Raw genomic sequence first — 21466 nt, forward strand, 5'->3', positions numbered from 1 at the left:
GCATTGCCTCGATTGGTCGTGAAAAGCTCTGCAAACTCTGGGTCCCTTGCAGCCCAGCTTTAAGATTATAGAGAACGAGGGAGGGGGGCGTAATTTCCGGAGATTAACAGAGGACCGTGCGGCCAGTTAGTTGCTCGATATGTGAAAAGGCTTGTCAGTTGTGCAGGGGCCCGCAAACCAGGCTACGAACGATACTGAAGTGAGCTCCCGCTAGGTATTGCGCTTTTTGCAAGTCGTGGTCATTCGGTCACCTCGCCAGCAACCCATGCGTTAAAATTGACCACTTCGGTGCAAAGTGCACGTCAACCATGGATATGCAGGAATATTCCGGTGGCTACCTCCATTGATTGCTTATGGCGAAATAATATTTGTTTTTCTCTTTCCCTCTTATGACTTTATACCAATGCAAAAGGTTGTTTTAGGCAGATTGTTTTTCCCATTGTTCCCGACCATGATCTTCCTGGCTGGATCTGCAACTCTCCGGAGCTCGGGGAGCAAACTGTTTGGCGCATTGGCCAAGTCTTTTTGCGCAGTGGCGCAGGGCGCTGGAGATAGGCTAGAGGGCAAAAGGCTGCATGTTCTGGTGGACATGGACGGAGTGCTGGCTGATTTTGAAGGTGGGTTCCTCCAGAAGTACAAGGACACGTATCCCGAGGAGCCCTTCATAGAGTTGAAAGATCGCAGAGGTTTCTGGGTGTCGGCACAGTATGGAAAGCTGCAGCCCGATCTTTGTGTAAGTCAAAGGTGACTGGTACAGGTACAGGAAATTATCGAGGTGCACGGCATCGTAGCAGTAGTGTCATTTAACAAATTGGTGTTGTTTTCCAGACTTTACACCTGCAATTTTTTTTACATTATTTCCTAGCTTGTAAGAAAATGGATAACTAATTAGTAATGTTATTTAGCCGATCAAAAGCAACAACAAAAAACTGCGGATGCTGGAAATCTGAAATAAAAACAGAAAAATGCTGAAAACACTCAGCAGGACAGAGCATCTGTGGAGAGAGAGAAACCGAGTTAATGCTTCAGATCTAATGAAAGGTCATCGACCTGAGACATGAACTCTGTTTCTCCACAGATGCTGCCTGACCTGCTGAGTATTTCCAGCATTTTTCTGTTTTTATTTCATTAAGCAGATTATTGGTTTTTGTCATTGTGGAGAATCGGTACATATTTTGGTGTAGCTGAGAATGGTCGAAAACATCAAGATTAATAATGGACCAACCTGTTGCTATAATGTAGTCAGTCGATTTCATGCGCATTTGTTTTCACCATCTGTTTTGCCTAGGGTTTTTAAAATCGTGAATGTACACAACTTGCAATTCTACAGGGCTCCTTGTGTACAGAAAGACATCTGGGAGCATTGAGTGAAGGAAAAACACCTGACACTGAGTAGGAGGGAAGAAACAAAACTTGGGGCAGCTAAAAGCAGTGTGGGAGAAACAGAGGGTGAGGTGGCAAGAGAGAGGAATTTAGGGAGTGAGTTCTAGACAATAGTGGTTGAAGGAGCGGCCACCAACGGTAGAGCACAGGGAGCAACAAGTAGACGTGTGTCAGAGGAGCGGAGGGTGAGTGCAGGCACATACGGCTGAGCTAGGGTGGGACAAGGCCATGCAGGAACTTGGAAGCAAGATGGGGATCTTAGTCAGTTCATGGGACATGGGGAAAGAGCAGAGCTGTGGAAAGACTGGGTGAAGGAATGTGGGACTTTGTGTGCGTTAGAATGCAGGCCATAACATTCAGAATGAGTTGAAATCTGTAGAGGGGTTGCGGCTGAGAGGCCAACAGTGTACCACTCTATTATTTTTTCAGTTAAAAAGCCTGACATCGGTAGTGGGGAAAATGCTAGAGTCCATTATAAAAGATGTAATAGCAGAGCACTTGGAAAACAGTGACAGGATCAGACAAAGTCAACATGGATTTACAAAAGGTAAATCATGCTTGACTAATCTACTGGAATTTTTTGAGGATGTAACTGGTAGAATAGATAAGGGAGAACCAGTGGATGTGGTGTATTTGGACTTTCAGAAGGCTTTCGATAAGGTCCCGCATAAGAGATTGGCGTGCAAAGTTAAAGCATATGGGATTGGGGGTAAGGTACTGACTTGGATAGAGAACTGGTTGGCAGACAGGAAGCAAAGAGTTGGAATAATCGGGTCTTTTTCCGAGTGGCAGGCAGTGACTAGTGGGGTACCGCTGGGATCGGTGCTAGGACCACAGCTATTCACAATATATATTAATGATCTAGACGAGGGAACTAGATGTAATATCTCCAAGTTTGCAGACGACACAAAGCTGGGTGGGCGTGTGTGCTGTGAGGAGGATGCAGAGAAACTCCAGTATGACTTGGACAGGTTGGGTGATTGGGCAGGTGCATGGCAGATGTAGTATAATGTGGATAAATGCGAGGTTATCCACTTTGGTGGCAAAAACAGGAAGACCGATTATTATCTGAACAGCAATAGATTGGGAAAAGGGGACGTGCAACGAGACCTGGGTGTCCTTGTGCACCAGTCGCTGAGGGTAAGCATGCAGGTGCAGCAGGCGGTTAAGGCAAATGGTATGTTGGCCTTCCTAACGAGAGGATTCGAGTACAGGAACAAGGATGTCTTGCTGCAGTTGTACAGGGCCTTGGTGAGACCACACCTTGAGTATTGTGTGCAGTTTTGGTCACCTTATCTGAGGAAGGATGTTCTTGCCATAGAGGGAGTGCAGCGAAGATTCGCCAGACTGATACCTGGGATGGCAGGAATGACGTATGAAGAGAGATTGGGTCGATTAGGCTTAGATTTGCTAAGAGTTTAGAAGAATGAGAGGGGATCTCATTGAAACTTACAAAATTCTAACAGGACTAGACAGACTAGATGCAGGAAGGATGTTCCCGATGGCGGGGGAGTCCAGAACTAGGGGTCACAGTCTAAGGATAAGGGGTAAGCCATTTAGGACTGAGATGAGGAGGAATTTCTTCACCCAGAGAGTGGTGAACCTGTGGAATTCTCTACCACAGAAGGCAGTTGAGGCCAACTTATTAAATATATTCAAGAAGGAGTTAGATATATTTCTTAAGGCTAAAGGGATCAAGGGATATGGGGAGAAAGAGGGACAGGGTACTGAATTTGGATGATCAGCCATGATCTCATTAAATGGCAGAACAGGCTCGAGGGGCCAAATGGCCTACTCCTGCTCCTATCTTCTATGTTTCTATGAATAATGTAAGTGCAATTTCTAAGACAAGATTGCATCATGAATATTAAGCGTCAGTGGTAATACTCTCGCCTCTGTGTCAGAAAGTTGGGGGTTCAAGCCCCATTGTGGAGACTTGGGTGCATAATCTAGACTGGCAGTACTGAGGGAACACTGCACTATCAGAGGTGCTGTCTTTCGGGTGAGACCTTAAAGGTCCTGTCTGCCCTTTCAGGTGAACGTAAAAGATCCCACACCACTATTTGAAGAAAAGCAGGGGCATTCTCCCAGTGTCCTAGCCAAAATTTACTCTCAATCAACATCACTGAAAAACATAATCTGCTCATTTATTTCATTGCTGTTTGTGGGAGCTTGCTGTGTGTAAATTGGCTGCCGCATTTCCTACATTACAACAGTGACAACACTACAAAAGTATTTAATTGGCTGTAAAGCTCTTTGGAAAGGTGTTATATAAATGCAAGTCTTTCTTATCTAATTAGCACTTCTAGGAAGGTCCCTGCTTCTTGGCTGTTAACAGAGAGCAGAAAAGTAAAATTAGGTCACCAACTCACTGGGTTAGTGAGTGTGCCTTTGTGCAATACTCATAACCAATTGAGGCAGAAACAAGAAAAAGCTTCGGAGCAGGCAGTGGGGCCTGCTGAAGCTGAAAACGATGACGTTACTTCAGAAATAAACCAAAGCGCTACTGTTGGAGTGGGATCAACAGGACTTGGGGTATTAGGAAGAATTTGTCTTTCTCTGATAATCTGTAAGCAAAAAGGAGGCAGAGAATCTGTTTGACTATTAAAAGAGAATCTTTGTTTTGCTATATGTGGAATTGTTTGTTGTTGGATAAGTAAAGACTTGGGAACCAGTAATTGGAATGGTGCTCCTTCAACAGACTTGAACAAATGCTGGATGAAGATGAAACTTGAACTATATCCAAACTGGGCGGGCATTGCATTCTTTCCCTTTAAAGATGAACTGCGAAGGCTTACGATAAATTTAGAGCTTTGAGGGTAAATGTTCCTTCTGCTTGCTCCTGTTGCACAGCTTCTTCCGCCAAGAGCACATATCGGAAAGTTACCAGATTAATGGACGGAAATAGCAGCTGCCCACGTGCAATTTCCCCTGACATGGTAGACCAGGCTCTCTGTTGGCACCATGGAAGCAAAAAATTAACCCAACTCCAAGGTTGTTCCATTTCTTCAAATTTCTGTTAATCAGTATCGTTAGACCTCTGATGTAGAATACCACTTCTTAGCTCAAACTCCCTTACAATTTGGAAAAATTGATTGGATTTAAAAAAATTAACTCCCTTACTTCACCAATGGAGTAAAAGCAGTGCCTAATTGCATTCAGTCATTGATTGATCATGCTTCAGAGAACATGCAAGATATACAAACTTATCCATCGCTCCTTTCAATGTTGTACACGTGTTGACCTACATGAGGTACTCTTGAGCAATAAAAGCAGCAGGACCTTCCCGAGTGTCATACAGAGAGACACACTTGCAAATTGCTGCCCATTTTATCTCTGTTCCACAAATAGTTTGACCAAAGCTGGAAAATCTTCCCTTTAGCAGATACTCAACACAGCTAGAACTAAAGGCTGGTCATGAAACTTGGATCTTTTTAGAGTGCAGTGCTATTCATTAAAGCTCCTGGATTGCCACTCAAGGTGCTGTTTTATACAGTAATTATACCATAAAATTAAAGGATGGTTGCTAAGGTCATAGACACAGCCACTGAATTACAGCGACTGAGTAAGCCAACTTATTACATAGGATTCCAGGATTTTGACCACCATTTTGGGGATTGAATTCCACAATGCATCCATTTTCCCCTGAAAACTATAAATCAGCAGCCATGGTCGAACAAAAAATGAATGTGGCCATTCTCAGTTTCTGAGAACACACAGGGTCAATGAAAGAAAGACTTGCATTAATCACATTGCTCACATACATCTCAAAGCATTTCACGTATATTTAATTATATAGTACAGTGACTATAGTTATGTAGAGAAACACAGCAGCTATCTTGCATACAGCAAGACCCCACACACAATGAGACGATTGCAAATAATTTAATTTTGGTGATGTTGTTTGAGGGAGAACTGTTGGCCTAGACACCAGGAAAATGCCCTGTCCTCTTAATACTGTTGTGGAATCTTCAACATCCATCTGAACACATAGCTGGAAGCTCAGTTTAACATTTCATTCACTTCCAACAATGCAAGACTCACCCCATATTGGAGTGTAAATCTAGATTATGTGCTCATGTCCTGGAGTGGTGCTGTAACCCAAAACCTACTGGCTCATCAGAAAGAATGCGACCAACTGAGTCACGCAGATACCAGACATTTCACATACTAGGCCTTGTAATTTTTTGACATGCAAATTCAATTTTTTTCTTGTTAGCTTTTTGCCAATTTACTTGCATAATTCAACTTGCATCTAAATGAACATCAATTGTGATACATACACTGTATCTATAAGTTTCAAATGTTCAGTTTTAGATGTTTGCATTGAGGGACAGGATTTGCATCCAGGCTGGATAGATATAGTTGGTGCATTGCTGCATAATCTGTAGATCACCTCCGGTGTAGCCTGATAGTACTACCTTGCACCTTACTACACTTCACACTGAATTGGGTCATGTAACTGATAGTGTAAGGGAGCAAATTACCTGACAAACACATTTGTGTAAATGAAGGCTATTGAACATAGTTTCTTCTGAACATAACATTCTTGCATTTTTACAAAAAAAAACGCAGGAAAAAGCAATAAGTATATGGGAGTCAAAGAACTTCTTCATTGAACTTGAGCCTCTTCCTGGTGCAGTGGAGGCTGTGAAAGAAATGGCCAACATGAAAAAGTGAGTCTGAACTCCAAAAGTATTCTAATTCTTGCTTGACTTAACAGGATTTCTGAAGTGATGTTATTTCTGGGCTTTTTTTCCACAGCACAGATGTATTCATTTGCACCAGTCCAATAAAGAAGTACAAATACTGTCCTTATGAAAAAGTAAGTTATGAAGAAACTTCGACCGAGAAAATAGATTACCAATTATGAAGGTTTATTCCGAAATATAAACTTTTGTCTTGCATGAGCATCCAGCTGTTATAGTCATGTCTAATATGGAAGGCCATAGAGTGCAACCCCAAGTACACTGGATAAAATTATCTGCCATTTGAAGTAAAAGGTTATCTTCAATGAGAAACCAAATTGTAACAGAAAAGGTATAGTTAAATCATAAGCACATTTATAAAGAATGAGTTTACAATTTTGCTACACTGGATGCACAGAGGAAATCTTTGCTCTTGATAACCATTTCGAACTTAAGAAAGTAACTTTAACATTACATAATGTTTGGTAGGAATAATAAGGAGGTCACATACTCCTTGGAAAACAAGAATCTAAATAGGGTAGAGGAGCAGAGGGATCTGGGGGTACAGATACACAAATCACTAAAAGTAGCGACGCAGGTTAATAAGGCTATAAAAAAAGTAAACAAAGCACTGGGGTTCATTTCTAGAAGGATATAATTGAAAAGCAGAGCCGTCAACAACAACAACACTTGCATTTATATAGCGCCTTTAACATAGTAAAACATCCCAAGGCGCTTCACAGGAGTATTAAACGACAAAAAATTTGACACTGAGCCACATAAGGAGATATTAGGGCAGATGACCAAAAGTTTGGTCAAAGAGGTAGGTTTTAAGGAGCGTCTTAAAGGAGGAAAGAGAGGTAGAGAGACGGAGGGGTTTAGGCAGGGAATTCCAGAGCTTAGGGCCTAGGCAACAGAAGGCACGGCCACCAATGGTTGAGCGATTATAATCAGGGATGCTCAAGAGGGCAGAATTAGAGGAGCACAGATTTCTCGGGGGGTTGTGGGGCTGGAGGAGATTACAGAGATAGGGAGGGCCAAGGCCATGGGGGGATTTGAAAACAAGGATGAGAATTTTGAAATCGAGGCGTTGCTTAACCGGGAGCCAATGTAGGTCAGTGAGAACAGGGGTGATGGGTAAATGGGACTTGGTGCGAGTTAGGACACGGGCAGCCGAGTTTTGGATCACCTCAAGTTTACGTAGAGTAGAATGTGGGAGGCCGTTGGAAAAGTCAAGTCTAGAGGTAACAAAGGCATGGATGAGGGTTTCAGCAGCGGCTGAGCTGAGGCAGGGGTGGAGACGGGTGATGTTACGGAGGTGGAAATAGGCGGTCTTAGTTATGCTGCGGATATGTGGTCGGAAGCTCATTTGATCGTCAAATATGACACCAAGGTTGCGAACAGTGTGGTTCAGCCTCAGACAGATGTTAAGGAGAGGGATGGAGTCAGTGGCTAGGGAACGGAGTTTGTGGCAGGGACCGAAAACAATGGCTTCGGTCTTCCCAATATTTAATTGGAGAAAATTTCTGCTCATCCAGAACTGGATGTCGGACAAGCAGTCTGACAATTTAGAGACCGTGGAGGGGTCAAGAGAAGTGGTAGTGAGGTAGAGCTGAGTGTCATCAGTGTACATGTGGAAACTGACTCTGTGTTTTCGGATGATGTCGCCAAGCGGCAACATGTAGATGAGAAACAGGAGGGGGCCAAGGACAGATCCTTGGGGGACACCAGAGGAAACGATGCGGGAGCGGGAAGAGAAACCATTGCAGGGGATTCTCTGGCTACGGTTAGATAGATAAGAATGGAACCAGGTAAGTGCAGTCCCACCCAGCTGGATGATGGTGGAGAGGCGTTGGAGAAGGATGGAGTGGTCAACCGTGTCAAAGGCTGCAGACAAGTCAAGAAGGACGAGGAGGGATAGTTTACCTTTGTCACAGTCACAGTTAAATATATAGAACCTTGGTTATACCACACTTGGAGTACTATGAACAGTTCTGGTCTCAATATTATAAAAATAATATAGAGGCACTGGAGAAGGTGCAATTTTTTTTTTACTAGAATGATGCCAGAACTGAGAGGTTATACATATCAGGAAAGATTGACCAGGCTGGCACTCTTTTCTCTACAAAAGAGAAGACTGAGGGGTAACCTGATAGAGGCCTTTAAGATGATGACAGGGTTAGATAGGGTAGATGTAGAGAAGCTGTTTCCACTTGTAGGGGAGACCAGAACTAGAGGCCATAAACAATATTCCTTCTAATTTTTTTTTTGGTGTGCGTTCCCTTTAAATTTGCTGCGTGGCCACGCATGCGCGGTATCTTTACCACTGGCAGGAGCTGGTGAGCAACCTGTGCAGGACCTTCAGATTGGTATGCAGCTGCGCACCTTAGGGGGAACATTGGCCATAAATATAAGATAGTCACTAATAAATCCAATAGGGAATTCAGGAGAAACGTCTTTAGCCAGAGAGTGGTTAGAAACATAGAAGATAGGAGCAGGAGTAGGCCATTCGGCCCCTCGAACCTGTTCTGCCATTTAATGAGATCATGGCTGATCATCCAAATTCAGTACCCTGTCCCTGCTTTCTCCTCATATCGCTTGATCTGTTCAGCCTTAAGAAATATATCTAGCTCCTTCTTGAATATATTTAATGAATTGGCCTCAACTGCCTTCTGTGGTAGAGAATTCCACAGGTTCACCACTCTCTGGGTGAAAAAATTCCTCCTCATCTCAGTCCTAAATGGCTTACCCCTTATCCTTAGACTGTGACCCCTGGTTCTGGACTCCCCCGCCATCGGGAACATCCTTCCTGCATCTAGTGTCTAGTCCCGTTAGAATTTTATAAATTTCAATGAGATCCCCTCTCATTCTTCTAAACTCTAGTGAATACAAGCCCAATCGACCCAATCTCTCTTCATACGTCATTCCTGCCATCCCAGGTATCAGTCTGGTGAGTCTTCGCTGCACTCCCTCCATGGCAAGAACATCCTTACGAACATAAGAACATAAGAAATAGCAGTAGGCCAATCGGCCCCTCGAGCCTGCTCCGCCATTCAATAAGATCATGGCTGATCTGATCCTATCACTATCACTATCACAGAACCATCTCCTGAACCTAACAGAATTAGACACACGAAATAGGAGCAGGTTCAGGCTACACGGCCCCTGGGCCCGCTCCGCTACCCACAGGGCCATGACCGATCCGAACCTAGACTCATGTCCAAATTCCTGCCTGCTCCCTGTAACCCTTAATTCCCTTTACTCCTGGGAAACTGTCTATTTCTGTTTTAAATTTATGTAATGATGTAGCTTCTACAGCTTTTTGGGGCAGCATATTCCATGGACCTACCACCCTCTGAGTGAAGTAGTTCCTCCTCATCTCAGTTTTGAAAGAGCAGCCCCTTATTCTAAGACTATGCCCCCTAGTTCTAGTTTCACCCATCATCGGGAACATCTTCCCCGCATCCACCCGATCCAACCCCTTCACAATCTTATATGTTTCAATAAGATCGCCTCTCATTCTTCTGAACTCCAATGAGTAGCGTCCCAATCTACTCAACCTCTCCTCATATGTCCATCCCCTCATCCCCGGGATTAACCGAGTGAACCTTCTTTGTACTGACTCGAGAGCAAGTATGTCCTTTCTTAAGTATGGACACCAAAACTGTACGCAGTATTCCAGGTGCGGTCTCACCAATACCTTGTACAACTGAAGCAATACCTCCCTATTTTTATATTCTATCCCCCTAGCAATGAAAGCCAACATTCCATTGGCCTTCTTAATCACTTGCTGCACCTGCATACTAACCTTTTGAGTTTCGTGCACCAGGACCCCCAGATCCCTTTGTACTTCAGTACTTTCCAGTTTCTTGCCATTAAGATAATAACTTGCTCTACGATTTTTCCTGCCAAAGTGCATAACCTCACACTTTCCAGTATTGTATTCCATCTGCCAAATCTCTGCCCACTTACTTAGCCTGTCGATGTCCCCTTGCAGGTTTTTTATGTCCTCCTCACTCACTACTTTCCCTCCCATCTTGGTATCATCTGCAAACTTTGATATGTTACACTCGGTCCCCTCCTCCAAATCGTTAATATAGATTGTAAAGAGTTGGGGACCCAGCACTGACCCCTGCGGAACACCACTAGTTACTGATTGCCAGTCTGAGAATGAACCATTTATCCCAACTCTCTGCCTTCTGTTAGATAGCCAATCCATGCCAGAATATTACCCCCAATCCCGTGATTTTTTATCTTAAGCAATAATCTTTTGTGTGGCACCTTGTCAAATGCCTTTTGGAAGTCTAAATACACTACGTCCACTGGTTCCCCTTTATCCACCCTATACGTTACTTCCTCAAAGAACTCCAGCAAATTTGTCAAACATGACTTCCCCTTCATAAAACCATGCTGACTTTGTCCTATTAAATTATGATTGTCCAAATGTCCTGTTACTGTCTCCTTAATAATGGACTCCAAAATTTTACCTACCACAGATGTTAGGCTAACCGGTCTATAGTTTCCAGCCTTCTGTCTACTGCCCTTCTTAAATAAGGGTGTTACATTAGCAGTTTTCCAGTCTGCCGGGACCTTTGCCGAGTCCAGGGAGTTTTGGAAAATTATTACCAATGCATCCACAATCCCTACCGCCACTTCCCTCAAGACCCTAGGATGTAAGCCATCCGGTCTAGGTGATTTATCCGCCTTGAGTCCCATTATTTTACTGATTACCACTTCCTTAGTGATTTTGATCGTGTTTAGCTCCTCCCCTCCTTTAGCCCCCTGTTTGTCCAGTGTTGGGATATTCTTAGTGTCTTCTACTGTAAAGACTGATGTAAAATATTCATTCAGTGTTTTTGCCATCTCCATATTTCCCACCATTAATTTCCCGGTCTCATCCTCTAAGGGACCAACATTTACTTTAGCCACCCTTTTTCTTTTTATATAACTATAAAAACTCTTACTATCTGTTTTTATATTTTTTGCTAATTTACTTTCATAATCTATCTTCCCTTTCTTAATCAATCTTTTTGTTATTTTTTGCTGTCTTTTAAAGTTTTCCCAATCCTCTATCCTCCCACTAGATTTGGCTACCTTATATGCCCTTGTTTTTAGTCGAATACTATCCTTAATTTCTTTACTTAGCCACGGATGGCTGTCTTCTTTTACACCCTTTTCTTCTCAGTGGAATATATATTTTTTGGAAGTTGTAAAATAACTCCTTAAATGTACACCACTGATCATGTATCGTCTTACCCTTTAATCTATTTTCCCAATCCACTCTACTCAATTCTGCTCTCATACCTTCATAGTCTCCTTTATTCAAGCTTAGCACGCTTGTTTGAGATCCAACCTTCTCACCCTCTAATTGAATATGGAATTCAACCATGTTATGGTCACTCATTCCAAGGGGATCCTTTACTAGGACATTTTTAATTATCCTCAGATAAGGCGACCAAAACTGCACACAATACTCAAGGTGTGGTCTCACCAAGGCCCTGTACAACTGCAGCAAGACATCCTAGCTCCTGTACTCGAATCCTCTCACTATGAAGGCCATTTGCCTTCTTAACCGCCTGCTGCACCTGCATGCTTACCTTCAGCGACTGGTGCACAAGGACACCCAGGTCTTGTTGCACTTCCCCTTTTCCCAATCTATTGCTGTTCAGATAATGATCAGCCTTCCTGTTTTTGACACCAAAGTGGATAACCTCACATTTATCCACATTATACTGCATCTGCCATGCATCTGCCCAATCACCCAACCTGTCCAAATCATACTGGAGATTCTCTGCATCCTCCTCACAGCACACACGCCGACCCAGCTTTGTGTCATCTGCAAACTTGGAGATATTACATCTAGTTCCCTCGTCTAGATCATTAATATATATTGTGAATAGCTGGGGTCCTAGCACTGATCCCTGCGGTACCCCACTAGTCATTGCCTGCCACTCGGAAAAAGACCCATTCATTCCAACTCTTTGCTTCCTGTCTGCCAACCAGTTCTCTATCCAAGTCAGTACCTTACCCCCAATCCCATGTGCTTCAACTTTGCACACTAATCTCTTATGTGGGACCTTATCGAAAGCCTTCTGAAATTCCAAATACACCACATCCACTGGTTCTCCCTTATATATTCTACCAGTTACATCCTCAAAAAATTCCAGTAGATTAGTCAAGCACAATTTACCTTTTGTAAATCGATGTTGACTTTGTCCGATCCTGTCACTGTTTTCCAAGTGCTCTGCTATTACATCTTTTATAATGGACTCTAGCATTTCCCCCACTACCGATGTCAGGCTTACCGGTCTATAATTCCCCGTTTTCTCTCTACCACCTTTTTTAAATAGTGGGGTAACATTAGCCACCCTCCAAACCATGGGGACTGTTCCAGAGTCTATAGAATTTTGGAAGATGACCAGCAATACATCTACTATTTCTTGGGCCACTTCCTTAAGTACCCTAGGATGTAGATTATCAGGCCCTGGGGATTTATCGGCCTTCAATCCCGTCAATTTCCCTAACACCATTTCCCTACAAATACTGATTTCATTCAGTTCCTCCCTCTCATTAGACCCTATGTTCCCCGGCATCTCTGGGTAGTTATTTGTGTCTTCCTTTTTGAAGACAGAACCAAAGTATGTATTTAATTAGTCACCCATTTCTTTGTTCCCCATTATAAATTCTCCTGATTCTGACTGCAAGGGACCTACGCTTGACTTCACCAATCTTTTTCTCTTCACATATCTATAGAAGCTTTTACAGTCAGTTTTTATGTTCCCTGCAAGCTTACTTTCATACTCTACTTTCCCCTGCTTAATTAATCCCTTTGTCCTCCTTTGCTGAATCCTAAACTGCTCCCAATCCTCAGGTTTGCTGCTTTTTCTGGCCAATTTATATGTCCTCTCCTTGGATCTCATGCCATCCCTAATTTCCCTTGTTAGCCACGGTTGAGTCACCATTTTTGTTTTATTTTTATGCCAAACAGGGATGAACAAATTCTGTAGTTCATCCGTGCGATCTTTAAATGTTTGCCATTGCCAATCCACCGTCAACCCTTTCAGTAACATTCCCCAATCCATCCTAGCCAACTCGCGCCTCATACCATCGTAGTTTCCTTTATTTAAATTCAGGACCCTAGTCTCTGAGTCAACTACTTCACTCTCCATCTTAATGAAGAATTGTATCATATTATGATCGCTCCTCCCCAAGGGGCCTCGCACAACAAGATTGTTAATTAATCTTTTCTCATTACATAATACCCAATCTAAGATGGCCTGATCTCTAGTTGGTTCCTCGACATATTGGTCCAGGAAACCATCCTGTATACACTCTAGGAATTCCTCCTCCACAGTATTGTTACTAATTTTGTTAGCCCAAACTATATGTAGATTAAAGTTACCCATGATAACTGCTGTGCCCTTATTGCACGTGTCTCTAATTTCCCGTTTAATGCCATCCCCAACCTCAGCATTACTGTTTGGGGGTCTGTATACAACTCCCACTAACGTTTTCTGCCCCATGGTATTTCTCAGCTCTACCCATACAGATTCCACATCATCAGAGCTAATATCCTTCCTTACTGTTGTGTTAATCTCCTCTTTAACCAGCAATGCTACCCCACCTCCTTTTCCTTTTTGCCTATCCTTCCTGAATATTGAATACCCCTGGATGTTGAATTCCCAGCCTTGGTCACCCTGGAGCCATGTCTCCGTAATCCCAATTATATCATATCCGTTTACATCTATTTGTGCAGCTAATTCATCCACCTTATTACGAATGCTCCTCGCATTAAGGCACAAAGCCTTTAAGCTTGTTTTTTTTAACACTCTTAGACCTTTTAGAATTATGAATTACTGTGGCCATGTTTGATTTACACCCTTGAGTTCTCTGACTGCCACTTTTGCTTTTCTCCTTCCTGTCTTTTGCTTCTTTCCTTGCTTCCCTTTCCTCTGTCTCCCTGCACAGGTTCCCAACCCCCTGCCATTTTAGTTTAAACCCTCCCCAACAGCACTAGCAAATACTCCCCCTAGGACATCTGTCCCAGTCCCGCCCAGGTGCAAACCGTCCAGTTTGTACTGGTCCCACCTCCCCCAGAACCGGTTCCAATGTCCCAGGAATTTGAATCCCTCCCCCTTGCACCATTCTTCTAGCCACGTATTCATCTGAAATATTCTGCTATTTCTATTCTGACTAGCATGTGGCACGGGTAGCAATCCTGAGATTACTACCTTTGAGGTTCTCTTTTTAAATTTACCTCCTAACTCCCTATATTCAGCTTTTAGGATCTCATCCTGGTTTTTACCTATATCGTTGGTACCTATATGCACCACGACAACTTCTGTTTACCCTCCCCCTCCAGAATGCCCTGCAGCCGCTCCGAGACATCCTTGATGGATTTACAAAAGGTAAATCATGCTTGACTAATCTACTGGAATTTTTTGAGGATGTAACTGGTAGAATAGATAAGGGAGAACCAGTGGATGTGGTGTATTTGGACTTTCAGAAGGCTTTCGATAAGGTCCCGCATAAGAGACTTGCGTGCAAAGTTAAAGCACATGGGATTGGGGGTAAGGTACTGACTTGGATAGAAAACTGGTTGGCAGACAGGAAGCAAAGAGTTGGAATAAACGGGTCTTTTTCCGAGTGGAAGGCAGTGACTAGTGGGGTACCGCAGGGATCGGTGCTAGGACCCCAGTTATTCACTATATATATTAATGATCTAGACGAGGGAACTAGATGTAATATATCCAAGTTGGCAGACGACACAAAGCTGGGTGGGTGTGTGTGCTGTGAGGAGGATGCAGAGAAACTCCAGTACGATTTGGACAGATTGGGCAGATGCAGTATAATGTGGATAAATGCAAGGTTATCCACTTTGGTGGCAAAAACAGGAAGGCAGATTATTATCTGAACGGCAATAGATTGGGAAAAGGGGAAGTGCAACGAGACCTGGGTGTCCTTGTGCACCAGTCGCTGAAGGTATGCATGCAGGTGCAGCAGGCGGTTAAGGAAGCAAATGGTATGCTGGCCTTCATAGCGAGAGGATTCGAGTACAGGAGCAAGGATGTCTTGCTGCAGTTGTACAGGGCCTTGGTCAGACCACACCTTGAGTATTGCATGCAGTTTTGGTCGCCTTATCTGAGGAAGGATGTTCTTGCCATGGAGGGAGTGCAGCGAAGATTCACCAGACTGATACCTAGGATGGCAGGAATGACATATGAAGAGAGATTGGGTCGATTAGGCTTATATTCGCTAGAGTTTAGAAGAATGAGAGGGGATCTCATTGAAACTTATAAAATTCTAACAGGACTAGACAGACTAGATGCAGGAAGGCTGTTCCCGATGGCGGGGGAGTCCAGAACCAGGGGTCACAGTCTAAGGATAAGGGGTAAGCCATTTAGGACTGAGATGAGGAGGAATTTCTTCACCCAGAGAGTAGTGAACCTGTGGAATTCTCTACCACAGAAGACAGTTGAGGCCAATTCATTAAATATATTCAAGAAGGAGTTAGATATATTTCTTAAGGCTAAGGGGATCAAGGGATATGGGGAGAAAGCAGGGACAGGGTACTGAATTTGGATGATCAGCCAAGATCGCATTGAATGGCGGAGCAGGCTCGAGGGGCCGAATGGCCTACTCCTGCTCCTATCTTCTATGTTTCTATTTTGACCCTTGCACCAGGGAGGCAGCATACCATCCTGGAGTCTCGTTTGCGGCCGCAGAAACGCCTGTCTATTCCCCTTACAATAGAATCCCCTATCACTATAGCTCTCCCGTTCTTTTTCCTCCTGTCCTGTGCAGCAGAACTACCCACGGTGCCAGGAAATTGGCTGCTGCTGCTGCCATCTCCCGCAACAATATCCAAAGCGGTATATCTGTTTGAGAGGGGGATGGCCACAGGCGACCCCTGCACTATCTGCCTGCACCTACTACTCTGCCTGGCGGTCACCCATTCCCTCCCTGCCTGTGCAGCCTTTACCTGCAGTGTGACCAACTGATTAAACGTGAACTCGCTACACAAGGAGTAGTTGAGGCAAATGGCATAGATGCATTTAAGGGGAAGTTAGATAAGCACATGAGGGAGAAAGGAATAGAGGGATATTTTGATGGGGTTAGATGAAGAAGTGTGGGAAGAGGATCATGTGGAGTATAAACACCGGCGTGGCCCTGTTGGGCCAAATGGCCTGTTTCTGTGCTGTAAATACTATGGCCCGGAACTTGCGGTCCCAATGATGGCACAGTATGCCTGGTAAAAGCTGGTGTAGGACCTGCTTTTACCAGTGTAAGGGTTAGTATAAATCTTAAATTAAAAATTTTTTAATAAAAAAGATGCACAAACACTTAAAATTAGCTTATGCAAATTTTGGCCCAGATTAAAATGTTTAAAATTATTTTTCAAAAAATTAAAATATTGTATTTGCTGTAATGAAGGGACTTTAATTAAATTTGAAAATTAGAAACTTTTATTTTTACTATAGTTTAATTGTCTAAATTGTTTAATTATTTGGGGGTTCCATTAGGGTTTATGGGCATTCTGTTCGTAAATGGAATCCTGCTTTCTCATTGGAGGACCTTGCCCACATGATCCCAGGGACGCTTCCGAACCGCCTGCGTCCCTGGGATCCGTGGTCCTTTACGCAGGCGTGCACCTGCAGGCTCAGGACCCGAACTCTCCGTAACTTTGGAGCCAGGAGGTAAGTTCGGAAATATTTCACGGGTCGGAGGCATAGTCCGGAGGTACGCCTCCAATCGCAAATTCAGGGCCATTGTAATTCTATTGAGTAACTGAAAGGGAAAATCAAAAAACATCAATGGCAAAAAAAGTATGAAAATTCACAACTTTTTCTATATTTCTGATAACTTCTTAATAGTGTAAAAATAATTGGACGACCTATTGACTGTGTTCACAGTACGCCTGGGTAGAGAAACATCTTGGGAAAGAGTTTCTGGAACTGATGGTCCTCACACGGGACAAAACGATGGTATCAGGCAATTTGCTGATAGACGACAAACCAGATATATCAGGTAAAATAATAAGTGATTGAAATGCTCTCGATTACAAGGTCCATGTATATGAAAATGCAATTGGAGGTTAAGCAAAAATAGGCAAAGATAGTAATATTTTTTGAAATGGAAGGCTGCCTGGAAGCCTTAAAGCAATTCCCGCCAGTCATATGACATAATGATCATAGTTACAATTCGTGTTTGGTCCCAATACTTTTTTCTGATCCTCAAAGCAAATGACAACATCTATAAGCAATTCTGCATTCCCTTTGATCAAACACTGAACCGTAACCATTTAGTATATGGATATAGTATGTCACATGGTGAAAAATCCTCTCGTTTATTGTAAACTAGCTGGGGGAGCCCGGCGGTGCCGAGGCTTTCTCGAGGGCATGTTGTTGTTGGAAGAGAGAGAGGGAGCGACTGGGGGGAAGAGAGAGAGGGAAGGAGAGAGAGAGAGAGGGAATGAGAGAGAGGGAAGGAGAGAGAGAGAGAGGGAAGGAGAGAGAGAGAGGGGGGGAAGGAGAGAGAGAGAGAGAGAGGGGGAAGGAGAGAGAGAGAGATGGAAGGAAAGAGAGAGAGATGGAAGGAGAGAGAGAGAGAGGGAAGGAGAGAGAGGGAAGGAGAAAGAGAGGGAAGGAGAGAGAGACAGAGAGAGGGAAGGAGAGAGAGAGAGGGAAGGAGAGAGAGATTGGGAGTGTGAGAGAGAGAGATTGGGAGTGTGAGAGAGATTGGGAGTGAGAGAGAGAGATTGGGAGTGAGAGAGAGATTGGGAGTGTGAGAGAGAGAGATTGGGAGTGAGAGAGAGAGATTGGGAGTGAGAGAGAGAGATTGGGAGTGAGAGAGATTGGGAGTGAGAGAGAGAGAGAGATTGGGAGTGAGAGAGATTGGGAGTGTGAGAGAGAGAGAGATTGGGAGTGAGAGAGAGAGAGATTGGGAGTGTGAGAGAGAGAGATTGGGAATGTGAGAGAGAGAGAGAGACTGGGAGTGTGAGAGAGAGAGATTGGGAGTGTGAGAGAGAGATTGGGAGTGAGAGAGAGAGATTGGGAGTGTGAGAGAGATTGGGAGTGAGAGAGAGAGAGATTGGGAGTGAGAGAGAGAGAGATTGGGAGTGTGAGAGAGATTGGGAGTGAGAGAGAGAGAGATTGGGAGTGAGAGAGAGATTGGGAGTGAGAGAGAGAGAGAGATTGGGAGTGTGAGAGAGAGAGATTGGGAGTGTGAGAGAGAGAGATTGGGAATGTGAGAGAGAGAGAGAGACTGGGAGTGTGAGAGAGAGAGATTGGGAGTGTGAGAGAGAGAGATTGGGAGTGTGAGAGAGAAATTGGGAGTGTGTTAGAGAGAGAGATTGGGAGTGTGTGAGAGAGAGAGATTGGGAGTGTGTGAGAGAGAGAGATTGGGAGTGAGAGAGATTGGGTGTGTGAGAGAGAGAGATTGGGAGTGTGAGAGAGAGAGACTGGGAGTGTGAGAGAGAGATTGGGGGTGTGAGAGAGAGAGAGATTGGGAGTGAGAGAGAGAGAGAGAGATTGAGAGTGAGAATGAGAGAGATTGGGAGTGTGAGAGAGAGAGACTGGGAGTGTGAGAGAGAGACTGGGAGTGTGAGAGAGAGATTGGGAGTGTGTGAGAGAGAGAGATTGGGAGTGTGAGAGAGAGAGACTGGGAGTGTGAGAGAGAGAGAGATTGGGAGTGTGAGAGAGAGAGTTTGGGAATGTGAGAGAGAGAGATTGGGAGTGAGAGAGAGAGAGATTGGGAGTGTGAGAGAGAGAGACTGGGAGTGTGAGAGAGAGACTGGGAGTGTGAGAGAGAGATTGGGAGTGTGTGAGAGAGAGAGATTGGGAGTGTGAGAGAGAGAGACTGGGAGTGTGAGAGAGAGAGAGATTGGGAGTGTGAGAGAGAGAGATTGGGAATGTGAGAGAGAGAGAGAGACTGGGAGTGTGAGAGAGAGAGATTGGGAGTGTGAGAGAGAGAGATTGGGAGTGTGAGAGAGAGAGATTGGGAGTGTGAGAGAGAGAGACTGGGAGTGTGAGAGAGAGATTGGGAGTGTGAGAGAGAGAGAGATTGGGAGTGTGAGAGAGAGAGAGAGAGATTGGGAGTGTGAGAGAGAGAGAGATTGGGTGTGTGAGAGAGAGATTGGGAGTGTGAGAGAGAGAGACTGGGAGTGTGAGAGAGAGATTGGGAGTGTGAGAGAGAGAGACTGGGAGTGTGAGAGAGAGAGAGATTGGGAGTGAGAGAGAGAGAGAGATTGGGAGTGTGTGAGAGAGAGAGATTGGGAGTGTGAGAGAGAGAGAGAGATTGGGAGTGTGTGAGAGAGAGAGATTGGGAGTGTGAGAGAGAGAGATTGGGTGTGTGAGAGAGAGAGAGATTGGGAGTGTGAGAGGGAGAGACTGGGAGTGTGAGAGAGATTGGGAGTGTGAGAGAGAGAGAGATTGGGAGTGTGTGAGAGAGAGATTGGGAGTGTGTGAGAGAGAGAGATTGGGAGTGTGAGAGAGAGATTGGGAGTGTGTGAGAGAGAGAGATTGGGAGTGTGTGTGAGAGAGAGATTGGGAGTGTGTGAGAGAGAGAGATTGGGAGTGAGAGAGAGAGATTGGGAGTGAGAGAGATTGGGAGTGTGAGAGAGAGAGAGATTGGGAGTGAGAGAGAGATTGGGAGTGTGAGAGAGATTGGGAGTGTGAGAGAGAGAGAGAGATTGGGAGTGTGAGAGAGAGAGAGATTGGGAGTGTGAGAGAGAGAGAGATTGGGAGTGAGAGAGAGAGAGATTGGGAGTGTGAGAGAGAGAGATTGGGAGTGTGAGAGAGAGAGAGATTGGGAGTGTGAGAGAGAGAGAGATTGGGAGTGTGAGAGAGAGAGATTGGGAGTGTGAGAGAGAGAGAAATTGGGAGTCTGAAAGAGAGAGATTGGGAGTGTGAGAGAGAGAGACTGGGAGTGAGAGAGAGATTGGGAGTGTGAGAGAGAGAGATTGGGAGTGTGAGAGAGAGAGACTGGGAGTGAGAGAGAGAGAGATTGGGAGTGTGAGAGAGAGAGAGATTGGGAGTGTGAGAGAGAGAGAGATTGGTAGTCTGAGAGAGAGAGATTGGGAGTGTGAGAGAGAGAGACTGGGAGTGAGAGAGAGAGAGATTGGGAATGTGTGAGAGAGAGAGATTGGGAGTGTGAGAGAGATTGGGAGTGTGAGAGAGAGACTGGGAGTGAGAGAGAGAGAGATTGGGAGTGTGAGAGAGAGAGAGAGAGATTGGGAGTGTGTGAGAGAGAGAGATTGGGAGTGTGAGAGAGAGAGATTGGGTGTGTGAGAGAGAGAGAGATTGGGAGTGTGAGAGGGAGAGACTGGGAGTGTGAGAGAGATTGGGAGTGTGAGAGAGAGAGATTGGGAGTGTGTGAGAGAGAGATTGGGAGTGTGTGAGAGAGAGAGATTGGGAGTGTGAGAGAGAGATTGGGAGTGTGTGAGAGAGAGAGATTGGGAGTGTGTGTGAGAGAGAGATTGGGAGTGTGTGAGAGAGAGAGATTGGGAGTGAGAGAGAGAGATTGGGAGTGAGAGAGATTGGGAGTGTGAGAGAGAGAGAGATTGGGAGTGAGAGAGAGATTGGGAGTGTGAGAGAGATTGGGAGTGTGAGAGAGAGAGAGAGATTGGGAGTGTGAGAGAGAGAGAGATTGGGAGTGTGAGAGAGAGAGATTGGGAGTGAGAGAGAGAGAGATTGGGAGTGTGAGAGAGAGAGATTGGGAGTGTGAGAGAGAGAGAGATTGGGAGTGTGAGAGAGAGAGAGATTGGGAGTGTGAGAGAGAGAGATTGGGAGTGTGAGAGAGAGAGAAATTGGGAGTCTGAAAGAGAGAGATTGGGAGTGTGAGAGAGAGAGACTGGGAGTGAGAGAGAGATTGGGAGTGTGAGAGAGAGAGATTGGGAGTGTGAGAGAGAGAGACTGGGAGTGAGAGAGAGAGAGATTGGGAGTGTGAGAGAGAGAGAGATTGGGAGTGTGAGAGAGAGAGAGATTGGTAGTCTGAGAGAGAGAGATTGGGAGTGTGAGAGAGAGAGACTGGGAGTGAGAGAGAGAGAGATTGGGAATGTGTGAGAGAGAGAGATTGGGAGTGTGAGAGAGATTGGGAGTGTGAGAGAGAGACTGGGAGTGAGAGAGAGAGAGATTGGGAATGTGAGAGAGAGAGAGATTGGGAGTGAGAGAGAGAGAGATTGGGAATGTGAGAGAGAGAGAGATTGGGAGTGTCAGAGAGAGAGATTGGGAGTGAGAGAGAGAGAGAGATTGCGAGTGTGTGAGAGAGAGATTGGGAGTGTGAGAGAGAGAGACTGGGAGTGTGAGAGAGAGATTGGGAGTGTGTGAGAGAGAGAGATTGGGAGTGTGAGAGAGAGAGACTGGGAGTGTGAGAGAGAGAGAGAGATTGGGAGTGAG

The 21466-nt window shown here is 44.7% G+C and overlaps 1 protein-coding gene across 1 annotated transcript in view; it reads left to right on the forward strand.

Annotated features, from left to right (window-relative positions):
- The first annotated feature begins 13 nt into the window (after nucleotides 1–13).
- nt5m (5',3'-nucleotidase, mitochondrial) overlaps nucleotides 14–21466 on the forward strand; it is a 31990-nt gene continuing 10537 nt past the window's right edge. The window contains exons 1-4 of the mRNA XM_086000560.1: nucleotides 14–733; nucleotides 5959–6059; nucleotides 6148–6208; nucleotides 16985–17099. Of these exons, the coding sequence (XP_085856686.1) occupies nucleotides 404–733; nucleotides 5959–6059; nucleotides 6148–6208; nucleotides 16985–17099 (607 nt within the window). The 5' untranslated portion in view covers nucleotides 14–403. The remainder of the gene's footprint in view (nucleotides 734–5958; nucleotides 6060–6147; nucleotides 6209–16984; nucleotides 17100–21466) is intronic.

This window comes from Somniosus microcephalus, chromosome 11 (assembly GCF_052327205.1).
Source record: "Somniosus microcephalus isolate GS21.2 chromosome 11, FLI_Smic_1.0, whole genome shotgun sequence".
Lineage (NCBI taxonomy): Eukaryota > Metazoa > Chordata > Chondrichthyes > Squaliformes > Somniosidae > Somniosus > Somniosus microcephalus.